Genomic DNA, 17,519 nt, shown 5'->3' on the forward strand with positions numbered 1-17,519 from the left:
ATGGTCCATGGGCTGCTAGGAGAATTTGTATTTTAGAGCACCTGGATACAATGCTAATTATATTATCATTCAATTCCAATGTTTCTTTGTTGTAAAATGTGTATGATTTTCTGTCATTTTGTTGATTTTGTAGTGTTTGTTGTTTCTCTGTTAACTGTTATTCCCTATGGCTCCATGGGATGTTTGTCTTCCTCTTCATTCTGAAGGATTCTTTAAACCTGATTTTAAAGAATGAAGTTTTTCTTTCTTCTTCAATTATAACAAATGATTTTGCTGAATACAGCAGTATGAGTTGGTAGTTATTATCTTTCAGAACTTGGAATAAACCAGTCCAGACCACTGTGGCTTTAAAGTTTGTGTTGAGAACTATTATTTCAAGAGGTCTGCTTTTCTACATAAATGTACTGCTTCCTTCCTGGCACTTGTACTCTAATTTCTTTCTTTGTTCTGCATATTAGTGGTTTAATTACATGTGATGCGATGAATTCTTCTCAGCTCTTGTTTATTTGATATTGGAAACATCCTCTGTCTGGTCTGGTACCTATTTCTCCAATTTTGGGAAATGATTTGTTGAAGTGTTTTTAATGCCACTAGAATGAAATTCTTCTACGCTTAAATTTGGTATTTTCAAAGTGTCTCAAATGTCTTGAAAATCCTGTTCCTACCCTACTTATTGTATTTGTCTTTTTCTTGGAAAATTTTAAATCCTCTTACATTTTGTCTTCCAGTTCAGATATGCCGTCTACTTCTTGATCTAATTTACTGGTGAGATTCCCATGGTGCTTCTCCTTTCTATTAGACTTACACTGTTGTCCCTCTCCAATATTTGTTTATTTTTCCATTAGTATATTTATCTCTTTATTGAATTCCACCTTGATGTATTGAATTTAAATTCATTGCACTAATCTGTTTATCTGGAATTTGTATCTTCTGATTTCTTTGAATATACTTATAATCAACCTTTTTGTCTTTGGGCATCTTTTCTATATAGTAGTCACAATTGTCAGTGGATTTCATAATTGTGTTTAGGATGATTCTTTTCAACAAATTATATAGCATGGCTAAGAATTTACTGTTTTCCCCAAAGAGGTCTTTCTCTGCTGTTGAAACATGAAGTCCACTTAGGATTCATGCTGAATTTTAACGTAAAATTATATCCTGTATATGTAAGCTATACACCATATCCGAGCAAACATAAAATAGCTGTTTGCCAATGCCCAAATATGGCACAAATGCACCAGCCTTTCACCTTCCACATTTGTGGTCTTCAGGTCTCTCCCTCTACTGCCCTAAGTGGCAGCTCTGTATCTTTCTTTAAGTCTTCACTAAGTTCATTTTAGGCTGAAGGTCTTGTCTAAATTCCTGACTCCCCAGGCTCAGAGAATTTGGTTCTGATTCTCACACTCACTACTTCCTTCCTAGCATTTCCACTAGCAGAAACCACTTACTTGTTTGTCTCTCTGCTGAGCGAATGGTAAGTTCATGAAGCAAGAATTCTGTCTTTTTTGTTCATTTCTATTCTTAGGATCTATGCTAATCACTGGCACATAACAGATTATTTCAAAAAAAGTGTAATGAATGAAGGCCCCATTCAGTCTCTTAAATATGAGCTATTACTTTATTATTTTGTTAGATACGGCCTAGATTTCCTAGCTTTCTACAAGGACAAAAGCCTAGAATGTAAAATTTTTCATATTGTAAACATTGGCTCCGATTTTTAAAAAGGTACAGACTTAAAAATACATTTATATTAGGATATAAACTGATACTTAATGTGTGACATGCCTTTATAAGTCTATCGTTGCCGGGCAGTGGTGGCGCACGCCTTTAATCCCAGCACTTGGGAGGCAGAGGCAGGCGGATCTCTGAGTTTGAGAGTTCGAGGCTAGCCTGGTCTACAGAGTGAGTTCCAGGACAGCCAAAGCTACACAGAGAAACCCTGTCTCGAAAAAACCAAACCAAAAAATAAAAAAATAATAAAAATAAGTCTATCGTTTCCAACTTCATAATTTTTGTCTGTCATTCACTCAGTTGCATTCCTGTGTTAGGTTGTTAGTTTATATAAGAGTGCCTATCCACAATGTCTTTGGAGAAACTAACATGTTCTGTGACCTCAGATACTTCATTTCCTTTTGCTCAGCTGTGGTTTGTGTGTGAGTTTTCTGTTGCTCCATGACCATGACAACTCTTATTTATAAAAAGTAAGCATTTAATTGGGAGGGTTAGTCCATTATCACCATGGTGGGGAGCATGGCAGCACACAGGCAGACTTGGTGCTGGAGAAGGGGCTGAGACTTCTGCAATCACAGGCACCATTCAGAGAGAGCCTGACATGGGCTTGTGAAAACTTCCAAGACCACCCCTAGTGATACACTTCCTCCAGCAGGGCCACACCTCAAATCCTTTTAAATAATGTCACTCCTTGGTGACCAAGCATTCAAATACAGGAGCCCATGGGAACCATTCTTATCAAGACCCTACTCATTGTAAAACAAAGCTGCTGGCTTGGGTCTTCTTTCTAACTGTAATTTACTCCCAACTTTAATATGCTTAAGATTTATTTCTTATTCTGAATGTGTTTGGTTAAACAAATAGGCATAGAAATACTGAAGCATTACCATGTTAGAGTAAATGTCTTCTGCATAGCTCACATATTATTTATTTATTTATTTATTATTTATTTATTTTGGTTTTTTGAGACAGGGTTTCTCTGTATAGCCCTGGCTGTCCTGGAACTCACTCTGTAGACCAGGCTGGCCTCAAACTCAGAAATCCGCCTGCCTCTGCCTCCCAAGTGCTGGGATTAAAGGTGTGCACCACCACCGCCCAGCTCACATATAATTTATAAGGGCTAAAATTATGCCAAAAGCTTTAAATATGATTTCAATACAAACACATTAATTTTCTTTAAAGTATATAGGGTTAGTAATTCAAAAACTATGTTGAGACTAAGGAAAACTGGTTTTGACATGAAGGAATCAACATCAATAATAAATCATTACTAGTAATATAAACTATGTAGCTGCCAGAGAGACCACAGCACTAAAATGAACCTTATCTTCACTATGATGATGGGACATCATTTTTTAAAATGTATGTATGCAAATGTCTACATAAATATACAATGACAAAACTATGCATTTGGGGACAAATTCTTCAGTTATAGTGGCAGCACACAGTTGGGCAGGATTCCCAGGCAGGTTGACAGGGATACCTGAATATAAAGGCTGTAGCTACCTATAAAGCAGTTTCCTGAGCTACCCATAAATTACCTTCAGAATTAACTTGCAAGAGTTTTTGAAAAGCCCATTTCTGATTTCTCAAACACTAAGAAAGAACCTTAGGCATCTCAGCTTCCATGCATTCTCAATAAAGTATTCTACAAAGGATATGGGGCTTTGATGTGAGGTTTAGATATTAATGTCGGATCCATCATTTACTAGTTGTGACTACTGCCTGCTTGAGTTCCTGCCCTGCCTTTTTTCCATTATAAACTGTGATGCAGAAGCATAACCAAATAAGCCCATTCTTCCTCATCTTGGTTTTAGTCAGGACGTCTCATCAAAGCAACAGATGCCAGCTAAGGCACTGGCAAGCACTAGGAGACACAGTGGCTGCTTCAAAACATGGAACATTGGTCTTTACAGTCATGCTCTCTAGTCACACTCCTCTCCCCACTTGTCCCTTTCTGCTCCAAAAGGGTCCTCTCTTCTACTTTCAAGGTTTTCTTTGTTAGAAATGTAAATAACAGACGAGAGAAAACATGTAGTATTTGTCATTTCATAACTCATAACTTTGTAAGATTATTTCTTTGTTGGTGTTAGATTAGTAATAAATAATATATCTTCAAATGAAATCAGTTCCATCCACTCAGCAGTAAATGTCTATGCTACCTGGCTTCTCCATGCTTTTATTTATAACAATATATATGTAATCAATACGGCTCTTGGTGGATGTAAAAGTGCTTCCAAATATAGAACATCAGAGAATTTCTTTCCTTGATAAAAAAAAAGCCTTACCTTTTAAAACAAGGTTTTGTCATGTTAGTCATCATGGAGGAGTACCCCATCCTCCAAACATTATGACATACAGATACTTTTTTATACAATTAATGAATGCTTTATTAGTGCGTATTCTTTGCATGGAGTTAAGAACAAGGCAGTAAGACACACACACACTCCTACCTTTAAAAGGGTCTCATTCGTCAACAGTGCAACTTGCTTTTCCAAAGGCTGATTTTCCACGTACCTAAAATTTTTAGTATCCCATAAAGAAAAAAGATATGTTAAACAATTATATAGTTGAATAGCATGTTAGAAAAAATAACTAGCTACATTGGTTCCCATATTTTTTCATTAATTTTCAAAAATAAATTCAAGACATCAGTTTCTTGATTACCTTAATGATAAATAGTGAAGTCATTGAGGCCATAAACCCCAGAAATAGGAAGAGTTATTTCTCAAAGATAACTCTGGAGAACTTGCAAATTATATAAAATATTAGTAAAAATAGTTATATCAAAATTTTAAATCCAGCAAAGAAATTCCATCATTAAAAGCAGCATGGCTCTATACTACAAAATGAAAGGCTTATTATTTCATTCCTAACTTCAAAAACAACCGAAGGCAAAGTCTTCATTTCATTCTAGTCTCTAGTACAAGACAAATTAAATATACTTAACTTTTACCTCCTAAATGAAGGAAGGCGCCGGATGTCTTCACATTCATTAACTGAGAAACCATTTATTCTTTTTTTGGCTTCTGAGAGATCACAGCACAGAACACTTAGGGGCTGGGAATAAAAATGTTCTAGTAGAGAAAGCTGAAAGAAATATGAAGGTATTTATTATAGTGTGACAGTAAATGTTTTATTCCTTACCTGTTAAATTTTAGGCCTTTTGTTGTTGTTGTTGGTTGGTTGGTTTGGTTGGTTGGTTGGTTGGTTGGTTGGTTGGTTGGTTGGTTGGTTTTTCAAGATAGGGTTTCAGTTCTGGCTATCCTGGAACTCACAGTATAGATCAGGCTGGCCCTCAAACTCAGAGATCTGACTGCCACTACCTCCTGAGTGCTAGGAGTAAAGGTGTATGCCACCACTGCCTATCCTTAAGACTTTTTTGAGGGCTAAAGTATGTATGGTTGGAGTTGAAGAAATGGTTCAACAATGAGGAACACTTGTTACTTTTGAAGGTGACCAGGTTCGGTTCTCAGCAACCAGAAGGCAGCTACCAATCATTGGTAACTTTAGTTTAGAGAACCCTTTAAGGCACTGCACATGTGGGGAACAAACATACTCGTAGGAAATATACCCATACACGTAAAACATAAATATTTAAATAATTATGTTACAATAACATTGCAGCAGTACTTATACAACTTTAATATTTTCAAGGCCACAGTTCTGTGAACCAGATCAGAAAAAGTAATCTCAGGAATATATACTAAAAGAAAACAACCTAACTGGATACATTACTGCAGAAGTCACTTAAAATGATTGCAAATGTAGTATAGATGGGACTAGTATATTACCTAAAGATCTAACAAATGTCTTCACCCCAAATTACTATATTGCCAGATCTATCTGTTCAAATAAATGTAATGCTGCTGTGGTAGGTATTGTACCTACTGATAAGAGTAACAGAAATCAGTACCTTCAAATTCAGTTTTATCACATTCGAGAAAAAAAAAATGGTACACTGACTACTAAGGTGCTCACACAATAGATCACTCTAGTCTCCTAATGTAATTTATTTTAAAATTCTAGTATAATTTATGAGATCAAATATAATATTATTGCCAGGCAGTGGGGGTGCACACCTTTAATCCCAGCACTTGGGAGGCAGAGGCAGGCGGATTTCTGAGTTCAAGGCCAGCCTGGTCTACAGAGTGAGTTTCATTACAGCCAAGGCTATACAGAGAAACCCTGACTTGAAAAACAAACAAACAAATATAAGATTATTAATGGTTAAGACTAGCTATAACATCCATTACTGATATCCTAACTCTATCTTCTATAGGTGACTTCTGCTTAAGAAAGAAAAGGTAAAACCTAGAAAAGAAAAGTAAAATTTCCCTTTTCTAGATCTTGCTACTAAAATGCCACAGTTGCCACACTATTCAATCTGAAATCATGTAAACTTAATAGAATTAGACAGCGAACTTTCAAACTCATCAGATTTTCTTACCTTAAGTCCTTTGATGAAGTTTTGAATTGAGAAATCGTGATACAAAAAGATGTTGATCAGAACTTGTAATGCCTTTTTACTTAATTTAAAGGGAAACCGAGGTGTAAGAAGCAGCTGAAAGAGACAGGGATGGAAGTCAGGATTCTTAGTCACCACTCCTCATGAACATGAAATAAATAACTAGACAAAGAATTACACTGTGACACAACAGATATGAACCCAATCGGAGCTATACTTTTTTTTTTTACAGCCATATGCCAACCAAATCATAAACCTTATTTATTTAAGGCTGAAAACACCAAAAAGCAATTCGTATTACAATCCCTGTTTGTTTGAGACAGGGTCCATCAGATAGCCTTAACTGGTTATCTCTGACTGGGTATCTAACCAAAAATTAAAAATGAAAAATAAAAATAAAAAATCAGAGATCTGCCTGCCTTTCTCAAGTACCACCACTCCCATCCTCAGACTACACTCTGAACCAAAGTGGACTACCAACTTCCATTAAATTCTTAATCTTCAAATAATACATATTAAATACATAACTCTTTGTCTTATACTAGAAGATACCAAAAAACGAACTATTTTCTTACCAGATAAAACTTCTTTTTCTCCCTACTAATCCAAATTAGTAAAGAGTAGCAAGCTATGTACTATCAAATGATAACACAAAATCACAAAATAAAGATTTTTCTTCTTGAAAATATAGAGAAATTTTAAATTATTTAGTTAGTGTCCAATGGTCTACAGTAACGCTTTACATCTGAAAATCAAACCTTATACTAGGACTCTTTTTAACCAAATGAATAGTTGCACAAGGACAACTGCATTTGACTACAATGAATTCCAAAATGAAAACCGTTCTCCTAACATGTCAGTAAATCAGGTTGCTATGTGTTGTGTAGCAATGTGTAGTTCATAGGTGAACACACAAGTTGTCACTGTTAAGCTATACAACCATCATAAACATATTTTAATGGAACTGAGAATGACTTTGCATGGCATTCAGTAGTCATGGTGCTATTACATAGAAACATTATAGCAGTTATACTCTTAGCTTAGTAGCTGCTGTCAAGAGCAACATGACAGCTGTCAAAGTCCACAAAAACCCTTAGGGCTGGAGAGATGGCTCAGAAGTTAACAGCACCGGCTGCTTTCCCAGAGGCCTGGGGTTCCATTGTCAGCACCCATACAATGGCTCACAACCATCCGTAACTCCAGTTCTAGAGATCCAACACCCTCTTCTGACCTCACAGGTACTGCATGCATTTGGTACACATACATATATGTGGACAAACACTCATATATATCAAATCAAAATAAACCTTAAAGCTTTAAATCACTTTATATAAAATATAAGATCAAAACATACTGGTAATACTCTGAAGTATGTAAATTTTGTGAAATTTTATTTATTACTGTCAGTGCCTTATTGCTTATTAGTAATAAGGAATTTCCAGGGCCTCCCTTTACATTACAGACAAGTGCTCTATTAGTGAGCTGTACTTTCACTCCTAAATTCATTTTAAAAGCCTAATTTCTTCAACTAATAAAAACAAAAATGAACATATACAAATGAGTGTTGCTTTCATAAAGCTTATTTTTATCTGAGAAGGCAACTATATGCAAAGAGAAAATATAATTCTAACCATAATTGAGTAAGAGCTTTAAATATGCAAATAAGTTTGTTAAAGTCTGAGATACACAGAAATTTATTGGTATAACTTATGATACATAATATATGTCTAGTAGCTTTGGTTTCACTCTCTGTCATTGGTAAGCATTTTTTCTTTTTACCTTATCAAGAACTACTGTCAGGTATTCCTTGCAAGACAGAGACTGGAACAGTTCTATACACAACAGAGATGACACTGAATGAGGAAGCAGCCGGTGGATAATAACAGGAGATGTGGCGATCCCAAAAATGAGAATGAGAGGAAACTCGTGCAGATGATGACTAGTTTTTAGAGAAAAATACAAAAGAAGCTTCTTCAGTAAATATATTTCAATATATTATATTCAAAACACTTATTTTAAGATATTAAGTTTTCTAGGTCACTCATTTTCCTTTTAAAAATAAAAAATAATAATAAACATTTTCTAGATTCTAATCCTGAAATCAAGCCATTTACAGATCTTTTTCTTTTATAAATAAGAACAGAGATCCAGAAAGACCAAATGCTCCCTGAGATTAGACTACCAACGTTAGACAACAGCATGTCAACTAGCATTTAATATAACCTCACCGACTTTCAGCCTCAGGTAGTCTTCCTTATGTTTGCCCACCAGATCTCTGCTTTCTTTTTCACACACACTTATCTTTTGTTTGTTTGTTTGTTTGTTTTTTCGAGACAGGGTTTCTCTATGTAGCTCTGGCTGTCCTGGAACTCACTCTGTAGACCAGGCTGTCCTCGAACTCACAAATCCGACTGCCTCTGCCTCCCAAGCGCTGGGATTAAAAGTGTGAGCTACCACTGCCCCATACTTATCTTTATACATATGTAAGTCATCGTTTTAATGAACATTGCTCAAAAGCATTATACTCCTTCCTTACATTATTATCCTAAACATACTGAGCATGAAACAAACAGAAACAAACGGCTTCTACTTCTCGATGGAATGGCATCATTTGTGAGCGCTTCTGCAAGTCACACGTCCTTGTCTGTATCACGGCTGATCACTTTACCTGCTTGCTCCATTTTCTTATTGTTTTCCAGAACTGGCTGTATGAAGCTCTTTCTGTTGTCATAGAAATAAAGTGCTATACACTCTTAGAGCTGTTCTAAGTTCTTTACTTTTGAGGGCCACAGTACTACAAAATCTAAGTTAAATAAATAACATATATGCCGTGCAGCACACTATCACAGGATGGTAAGAAGTTCACAAAAGTCTTAGGACTGTATCCTGAGAATACACTTCAATGGCAGAGAATTTGCTCAGGCATTCATGTAGTCCTGGGTTCTATCCCCAGCACTGGGGTATGGGTGGTAGTGGTGAATTTATCTAGAATTCATAAATCAATGGGGTAAAAATCTCATACAACCCCACTCAAGATAAGAACGTTTAGTATGTTAGTTGATATATAGAATATGCAAAAGAAAATTAACTATACCCTAACAAATATACATTGAAAACAAATGTCACAGAGATGTAACATAGGCCTAGTTACTTCAACTTTAAGTCTATAAGATTGCTTTAAAAAACTTCTACATTAAAATAATACTCACTGGAAGTATTATATAAAAATAAGATACCGTCATACAGAAAACATTTTTAGCCAGTAAAGCTATAAGGAACACAAAGCCTCTAAAGATAAAAATCAGAAAGAAAAAAGGCATGACAGAATACTACAACTTAGAGGAATATCAGTTTAACAGTCAGGTAAGGAGACAATCCTTATAAGATAAAGGACATTTTACACCTATTTACCTGAGTTATGTATGTTAACTAAATCAGGATCAACTTGTCTTGGATTTTCAACATTATTTCAAAAAACAAGAAAATAATTTGCTGGGAGATCTTTGAAAATTCAGTTACAAAAATGATTTTGAATTTCATTAAGTTGGTCTTAAAATGAATACTATTTTTTTCTAAAATAAAAGTAATGTCTTAAGAAAAAGGTAATTTTGCCTAAAAGCAAAGTCACATGTTATGAAGAGTTTAAGCAGAGATGGAGATAGAGAGATGAGAGAAAGAGAAAGAGAAAGGTCAAGCAATACCAAATGTATGAAATGCCTTATGGGTGTCTGCTCCTAAGTTTGGTTGGAGGAAAGAACCCATTCTACAAAGCTGACCTTCAACCTCTACACATACACATCGCATTTACATAGCAACAATAATAATAAATGAAATGAAAAAGAAGATAGACAATCTCATCAAAACTGTAGCAGTTGAACTACCTGCTGATGGTTATGAAGTCTTGGAGTACGCTTGTGCTGAAGCTCTCCATGCTCTTTAAGAGAAGCACCACAGGAGGAGACTGCCAGTGGCTAGACGCTGGCCTCTTTTTGCTTGTCAGTTTTGGGCCTGTCTTCTTTTAAACCAATGTGAAACGGAGGAATTAAAAGTAAGCCTTACCAGTCAAACAATACTACAATGCCATTTACTATGTATTTCTTTATATTTTACAGTAACTGCTATTTTTCCCAACTAAAAATAGTATCTCATTCTAACAGTTACTTAGCAAAATCTGTTTCTAGATATGGTTAACAGTAAGAAAAAGGTTTAGAAGGACCTATAACAAATACCAAATGGATTTTCTACTGAAAAACATAGGAAAAAGACACTTTTCTATATAACTGACGTTTTTTCTGTTGATACACATTTATGCACTAACATAAGTTGTATTGTCGATGTAAAAGCACACAGAATGTACTATAACAAACTTTTCATCTTGAAATAGATGTTAAATATTTGGTCAAACCAAACTTAAAGATAATGGACTTAAATTGCAAAGACTTTGATTTCTAAAACAATCTAAACATTTACATCAAACTAAGGTATTATTATAAGAATCCTTACATAAAGCAAGGTAAAATCACATGTATGATTTCAACGAAAACACTGAATAGAAGATGTCACCCAGTACTTGTGCTATATGGTAACCCAGCAATAAACTGGGACTATGACTGTACCCCAGGAGTCCAGGGATCTCTGTGTCATTCATTTGTAATAGAGATGGTCATAGTAGAAGGAAATTTATATTTTCTTAAATTATACTTTACTTATAGAGTGCTGTTTTGTTCAATAGACCTCAAGATTTCTAAGCATGGATCAAACTAAATTTTAAAAATTATAAAATTACTAAAGGAATAAGCTGATAGCAGGAATAAGTGTTATGTGTCTACTGAACAAAAGCAAATACTAAAGACTACCAGAGGTAATGTAAGGAAGTTACAGCCATTATTACCAAAATACAATCTGCAACAGAACCAACTGCAGATGTTTTCTTTTTGTCATTACATAGAATTCTCCCACAAATACAATGTCCTCGTAAGAATCCAAGCACTTACTAGGACTTAGTTTACATATTAGAATACTTTCAAATTCTAGTAGCTTCAGGAAAAATAGCTACCGTCAAACTGCTATTATTGCTTCACAAATACATGCTTATTAGAAGAGTGATATATGTAAAGTATTCTGAGCCAACTAACCAAATATTCAGTTTCATTTTACCTGTGTGACTGTTGAATACCAACTAGAAAGGGAATCCATTGAATAATTTGTCTTTTGGGCGGTCTTATCACTTTTCACCTCCTTGGAATTTCTATCTACACAGCAGTCCATCAACTGTGAGGTCAACTTTTGTAAAAAATGTTTCACATCTGCAGAATATAAAAAGCAAGGAAACTTACCTCATCTTTAAAACAAAATTAAAACCACTGAAACCTTTGATCAGTAGATTGCAATACTTACATGGAGTATATTTTTCTATGTTTCATCAATATAGTTAGAAATATGCTAAGTATACTACGATTACTCATTAGTACCCTGTCCTTAATATTGACTTTTGTTAGGGTTGGACACATTCAATTGATAGTGTACTTGCCTAGCATGCACAAAGTCATAAAGTTGACACCTAGTACTAAATAAACACAAATATGGTCAACCATGCCTAAAATCTCTGACGACAGGAGGGCCTGAAGTTCAAGGTCATCTTCTGCTACATGGTATACTCAATGTCTGCCTAGGCTGTATAAGATCCTTCCTAAATAAGATGTAATAAATGAGTATATTTCACTAGTTTACTAAGATCAGATCAAAATGTATGTATATTATCAACAAGTAATATCTAAGTACATAGACAGAAAATTATAAATTATTTTTGGAATTTCATGCATTTACATTATTTTAAAGAACAAAAGAATGTCATGGTCCTTAAAAACAGAAGCTATATGAAATATTTTACTGATTATATGAATTATGTTACTGATTATAAATCTTCATTTGCAATCATTTTTAAAAGACATCTTTGAGATATTAATTGTAATTCATCACAACAAAAGCAGTACATTAACTCTATTATCAGTCCAGCTGGCAACAAATGTGAGTATGACAGTGTGCACAGCTTATAATATGACGGCTTTACATGCAAACAAGTCTGAGTCTGAGACTGTGTGCGCTTCATGATTTAACCATTTTATACGCTCAAGTCTGGCTCTGCATAGGGACTACTTATTTTTTAACCATCAATGGCCTTTTCAAGTGAGAAAAAAATTGATTTAGAATGAGCAAAAATGAGTGAAACACACATAGAGTGTGGGGGAAGGGGTCAGAGGTGAGCATTTCTACTTTACCTGGACAATCCTTAGCTTGCAGTGAGACTACATATGGTGTGACATTATTCTGAAGGGTCTCTGTTAGACTTCTGAATATCACATCATGATCCGTGACATTCACGCCTATGAGATAATAACATCATGTCATTATTATTAACAATTTAACAATAAGGTTTTTTGTTTGTTTGTTTTGTTTTTGTTTTTGTTTTTTCGAGACAGGGTTTCTCTGTGTAGCCCTGGCTGTCCTGGAACTCACTCTGTAGATCAGGCTGTCCTGGAACTCAGAAATCTGCCTGCCTCTGCCTCCCAAGTGCTGGGATTAAAGGGGTGCGCCACCACTCCCTGGCAGCAATGAGTATTTTAAAGAACAAGTAAAGCACCAGGTAAGAACGATTTAAAAACAGGATTTTCACTAGAAATCAAGAAAACTACAGCACAATTGGCTCTCCTCTCAGTCTGTGATCTAAAGGAAGGTGATATGAATTACTTCCTGATTAGCCCACAGCGCATTCTCAAGCTGAGAACAAGTTAAAGTGACAATAGTATCAGCAGGAAAGGACAAAGCCAAAATATTGTTATTGATGATATGATTCTATACACATAAGGACCCTACCAGGAAATTCCAACAGCTGATGAACAGATTCAGCAAGAAGCAGGATACAAATTTAACACACACAAATCAGTACCCTTCCTCCAGATGAGTAAGAATCATACTGAGAAGACAGGAGAAACAACCCCACTTACAGTTGCCTCAAAATAACAATAAATAACAATAAATAACACTCTTTGTATTAATTTAATCAAGGAAGTAAAAAATTTGTACAATGAAAACTTTAGGAAACTGAAGAAGATACCAAAGACAGGAAGATCACCTATATTGATGGACCTATAATAATACTGTGAAAATGGCCACCCTACCAAAACCAATCTATTGGTAGTAAAACTAGATTCTTATTTTTCATCCTGCACAAAACTCAACTCCAAATGGTTCAAAGATGTAAACATAGACCTGTCAGGAGAGGAAGTAAGGAATGTACTTATAACATGGAAAGGACTTTCTCAAAAAGATCCTAGAACCAATACTAAGACCAACACTTGAGAAGTTGGACCTCACGACACTAAAAAGCTTGTACACAGTAAGGACACAATAATTCAAGTGAAGAGGCAACCTATAGCGTGGAAAAAAGTCTTCATCAGCTACAAATCTAACAGAGGGTTAGGAACTAGAATATGTAAGAACTAAGCATTAAAACAATCAACCTAAACTAAAAACTGTGGGACAGAACTAAATATTGAATTCTCAAAGTAAATATCAATAGCCAATAAGTATTCTTTAAAATGTTCAGCTGGGCGGTGGTGGTGCATGCCCTTAATCACAGCACTTGGGAGGCAGAGGCAGGCGGATTTCTGAGTTCGAGGCCAGCCTGGTCTACAGAGTGAGTTACAGGACAGCCAGGACTACACAGAGAAACTCTTGTCTCGAAAAGCCAAAATAAATAAATAAATAAATAAATAAATAAAATGTTCAACACCTTTAGCTATTGGTGAAATGCAAATTAAAATGATTTTGAAATTTAATTTTGGCCCAGTCATGGGATCACTAAGATCGGAAATGCAAATGGATGTGGGAAAGAGAAGCAGTTATGCCCTGCTAATGGAAGAGCAAACTGAAGCCACAATGCAAATCAATGTTGGAGGTTCCTCAACAGGCTAGAAACAGATTTAGCACATGATCCAGTAATAATCCTCCCAAAGGACTCTCTGGATCATACTACAGAGAAACCTGTTGATCCATGTTCATTGTTGCTTCACTCACAAAAGCAACAAAAAGAACCTAGATGTCCATTAACGATGAATGAATAATGAGTGTGGTTCATATACACAATGTAATATTATTAAGCTACTTAAAAATGAAAATATGAAATCCACAGGTACATAGAAGAAGCTGGAAGAAATAATTCTGAGTGAGGTCAGACCCTGATAGACAAGTATTTCATGTTCTCTCCCATTTGTGATGTTGGCCTTGAATCTTTAAATATGTGCATTTAAACTGGAATAACCTCAGATGGCAGAACACTAGTAAGAAGACATGGGAAGGGGTGGTTCAGCAAAGTGGGACAGACATAGATGCTATGAATGGGGGAAGGGAATAAATGGAGGACGGGTTAAATGGTGTGGGGATGGGAAGGAAGGGATGGGGTCAGGTAACATAAGGACCATGGTGAAAGGCCATGGTTTCTACTACTGCAGAAACTTCCTAAAACTTATTTATTTATATTCAGATATAAAGAGTTCCCCCTCCCAAAAAAAAAGAAGTCAGGCGGTGGTGGCGCATGCCTTTAATCCCAGCACTTGGGAGGCAGAGGCAGGCAGATTTCTGAGTTCGAGGCCAGCCTGGTCTACAGAGTGAGTTCCAGGACAGCCAGGACTACACAGAGAAACCCTGTCTCGAAACCCCCCCCCCCAAAAAAAAAAGAGTTTCAATGGCATTACCTTACAATGGGATGGGGGAGATGACAATGCCACCCTAAGTCATTAGATGCTACAAGTGCCAGGCATGAATTAACAGCTTTTTGAGTTGTTGGACAGTGGGGTCTTATATATCCCTACCCCAAAACATTACAGACTACTGTCAAGTACAATTTGAAATATGTTCTAAATATCAGTAACAGGGTTAAGGTATTAAAAATAGAATTAAAATGGCATTAAAATGTTAACTGTCGCCGGGCAGTGGTGGTGCACGCCTATAATCCCAGCACTTGGGAGGCAGAGACAGGCGGATTTCTGAGTTCGAGGCCAGCCTGGTCTACAGAGTGAGTTCCAGGACAGCCAGGGCTACACAGAGAAACCCTGTCTCGAAAAAACAAAAAAATAAAAAACAAAAAAGAAAAGAAATAACACATTGGAAGCAAACTCAATGGAACATGTTTGGAACCCTGATAAATTCTATTTTATTTTCAAAACGAAAAAACTTAAAACAGGCATAGTTCAATGGAAGCATAGATGCTGCATATGCATAAAGCTCCTGGTTTCATTTCCAACATCAAACATTATTTAAGAACCATTTCAATCTGACCTTAATTCCACCCTCTCCAGCCTCGCCTCCAGTCCTGTAGCAGCCTTGCAGATGCCTCTCCCCACACACTACCTCTATTTCCTAGGGACTCCACCAAATCCTGATGCATGGGCCCTCTTAGCTCTTCCTTCTAGCACATCCCCACACATTCTTTTGAGTCAGTTTCCAAAGAAGGAGAGACAGAATGAAGACTTATGGGGAGACATGGGAGTGGCTGCAGGGAGAGGATTAGATGTGGAGTAAAGGGGAGGATGAAGAAGGGAATATTGGGAGGAACAGACAACTAACATTAAGTGCCATTTGAGTGGTCATCTGGAAACCCACTACTGTAGAAGCTTCTTACAATATATACATATTTGAAAGAACTCTAAATGGAATCACCAAACAATAAGAAAGACCAGAGTCCCAACTACAGGTCTCTTGCCACTAAGTGAAACCTCTAGGAATAGGTTAAATCTACTTGAGTCATTGGCCAAAGAGGCCCCATGGAAACTGTAATGGTTTAAATAAAAATGGCCCCCAAAGACACATATGTTTCGATGTTTGATTCCCAGTTGGTGGATTGTTTAGGAAGGATTTAGGAGTATGGCCTTATAGAGTAGATGTGTCACTGGTTACCAGGGGTGTGCTTTGACACTTCAAAAATCCAACACCAGACCCAAACTCTCGCTCTGCTGCCTCCTTGGATTAGAATTTAAGTTCTCAGCTAGCTACTATTCCAGCAAGATGCCTGCCTGCCTGCCTGCTAGCCACTATGCTCCCTGCCATGATATTATGGACTAATCCTCTGAAACTGTAAGAAAGCTCTCAATTAAATAGCTTTCTTTAATAAGTTACTTTGGACATGATGCTTTTTCCCAAAACAGAACAAACAGTAACTAAGACAGAGACTCTCAAACAATTCAGGCTACTGCCAGGCTATTTATTGGTTGCTCTCTACAGACTGACAGTAAGGCTCTCTTGCTGAATACTTACATACCTTATTGAACATGGAGAAGTCAAGCTGATGTCTAACTAAAGACTTCACCCCTCCTGATTAGTGTTCATGGTACTGGAAGGTACTGTGTATGCTCCCAGAGAAAGGTCCAGCTACAAACCCTGCTATCTATGTTGGTTGCCTTACCTACAAGATACACTGTTGCAACGGTGGCACAAACATGAGAGTAACCAACTACTATCTAACTGGATTTAAGGCCCACTCTATGAGATGGAACCTGTGCTGGACATTGTTTCAGTGGCCAAGATCCTGAAAACAGACAGGCCATTAGGCCAAAAGGAAAACCAAATACTACTGTTCTGCTAAATGCAATAATAAATTGATTCCTAATGACATTTTGCTATATGTATAGATCAGTACCTTGCCCCACTCATAATCAAAGAAGCTTCTTCTTGCTGTAGAGGGGACTTATTTTAGAGATCCAGACCCACAAGTAGATAATGTGCACTGTGAGAAATTTTGAAACACTCTATACTAAATGGCTCATCGGGTATGCAGAAGAGGAGGCAGAGAGACTGAGAGCCAGAAGGGATAAATGACACCAAGGAAACAATGTTTTTCTAACATAAGACTGACACATGCATCTTACAGACTGTGGTAGTAGACACAGGGCCTGCACCAGTTCAAACCAGGCAGGGCCCCAGTGCTGAGAGGTGGAGGTGGACATGAGCCATAAGCTTCCGACCCTAACTAAGAAGCACCCATAGTCTTCTCCAGTGGTGTCTCATTGGGCATATTAACCACCCTTGGGCAGGCCCCACACCCAGCAGATGGCCTCCACAAAACGAACTCAATGGGATTTCTGAGACTTGTCTCATATTGCTGTGTTTGGGCATTTTTTGGTCTTATTGGTCTTTTGAGTGTATATTTTGGTTTTTGATTTTGTGTTTATGAGTTCTGCTTTGTACATTTGTGTCTATGTGTTGTGCTTTTTCTCCTTTCTTTCTTTCTTTCTTTCTTTCTTTCTTTCTTTCTTTCTTTCTTTCT

General features: G+C 36.6%; 1 protein-coding gene across 1 annotated transcript in view; it reads right to left on the bottom strand.

Annotated features, from left to right (window-relative positions):
* Orc3 (origin recognition complex subunit 3) overlaps positions 1-17,519 on the bottom strand; it is a 57,174-nt gene that overhangs the window by 31,674 nt on the left and 7,981 nt on the right. The window contains exons 4-10 of the mRNA XM_028781022.1: positions 12,478-12,582; positions 11,357-11,505; positions 10,081-10,214; positions 7,979-8,138; positions 6,182-6,295; positions 4,688-4,821; positions 4,185-4,248 (exon numbers count right to left, since the gene is read on the bottom strand). Coding sequence (XP_028636855.1) covers positions 4,185-4,248; positions 4,688-4,821; positions 6,182-6,295; positions 7,979-8,138; positions 10,081-10,214; positions 11,357-11,505; positions 12,478-12,582 — 860 coding nt within the window. The remainder of the gene's footprint in view (positions 1-4,184; positions 4,249-4,687; positions 4,822-6,181; positions 6,296-7,978; positions 8,139-10,080; positions 10,215-11,356; positions 11,506-12,477; positions 12,583-17,519) is intronic.

Source organism: Grammomys surdaster, unplaced genomic scaffold (assembly GCF_004785775.1).
Source record: "Grammomys surdaster isolate TR1022 unplaced genomic scaffold, NIH_TR_1.0 97, whole genome shotgun sequence".
NCBI lineage: Eukaryota > Metazoa > Chordata > Mammalia > Rodentia > Muridae > Grammomys > Grammomys surdaster.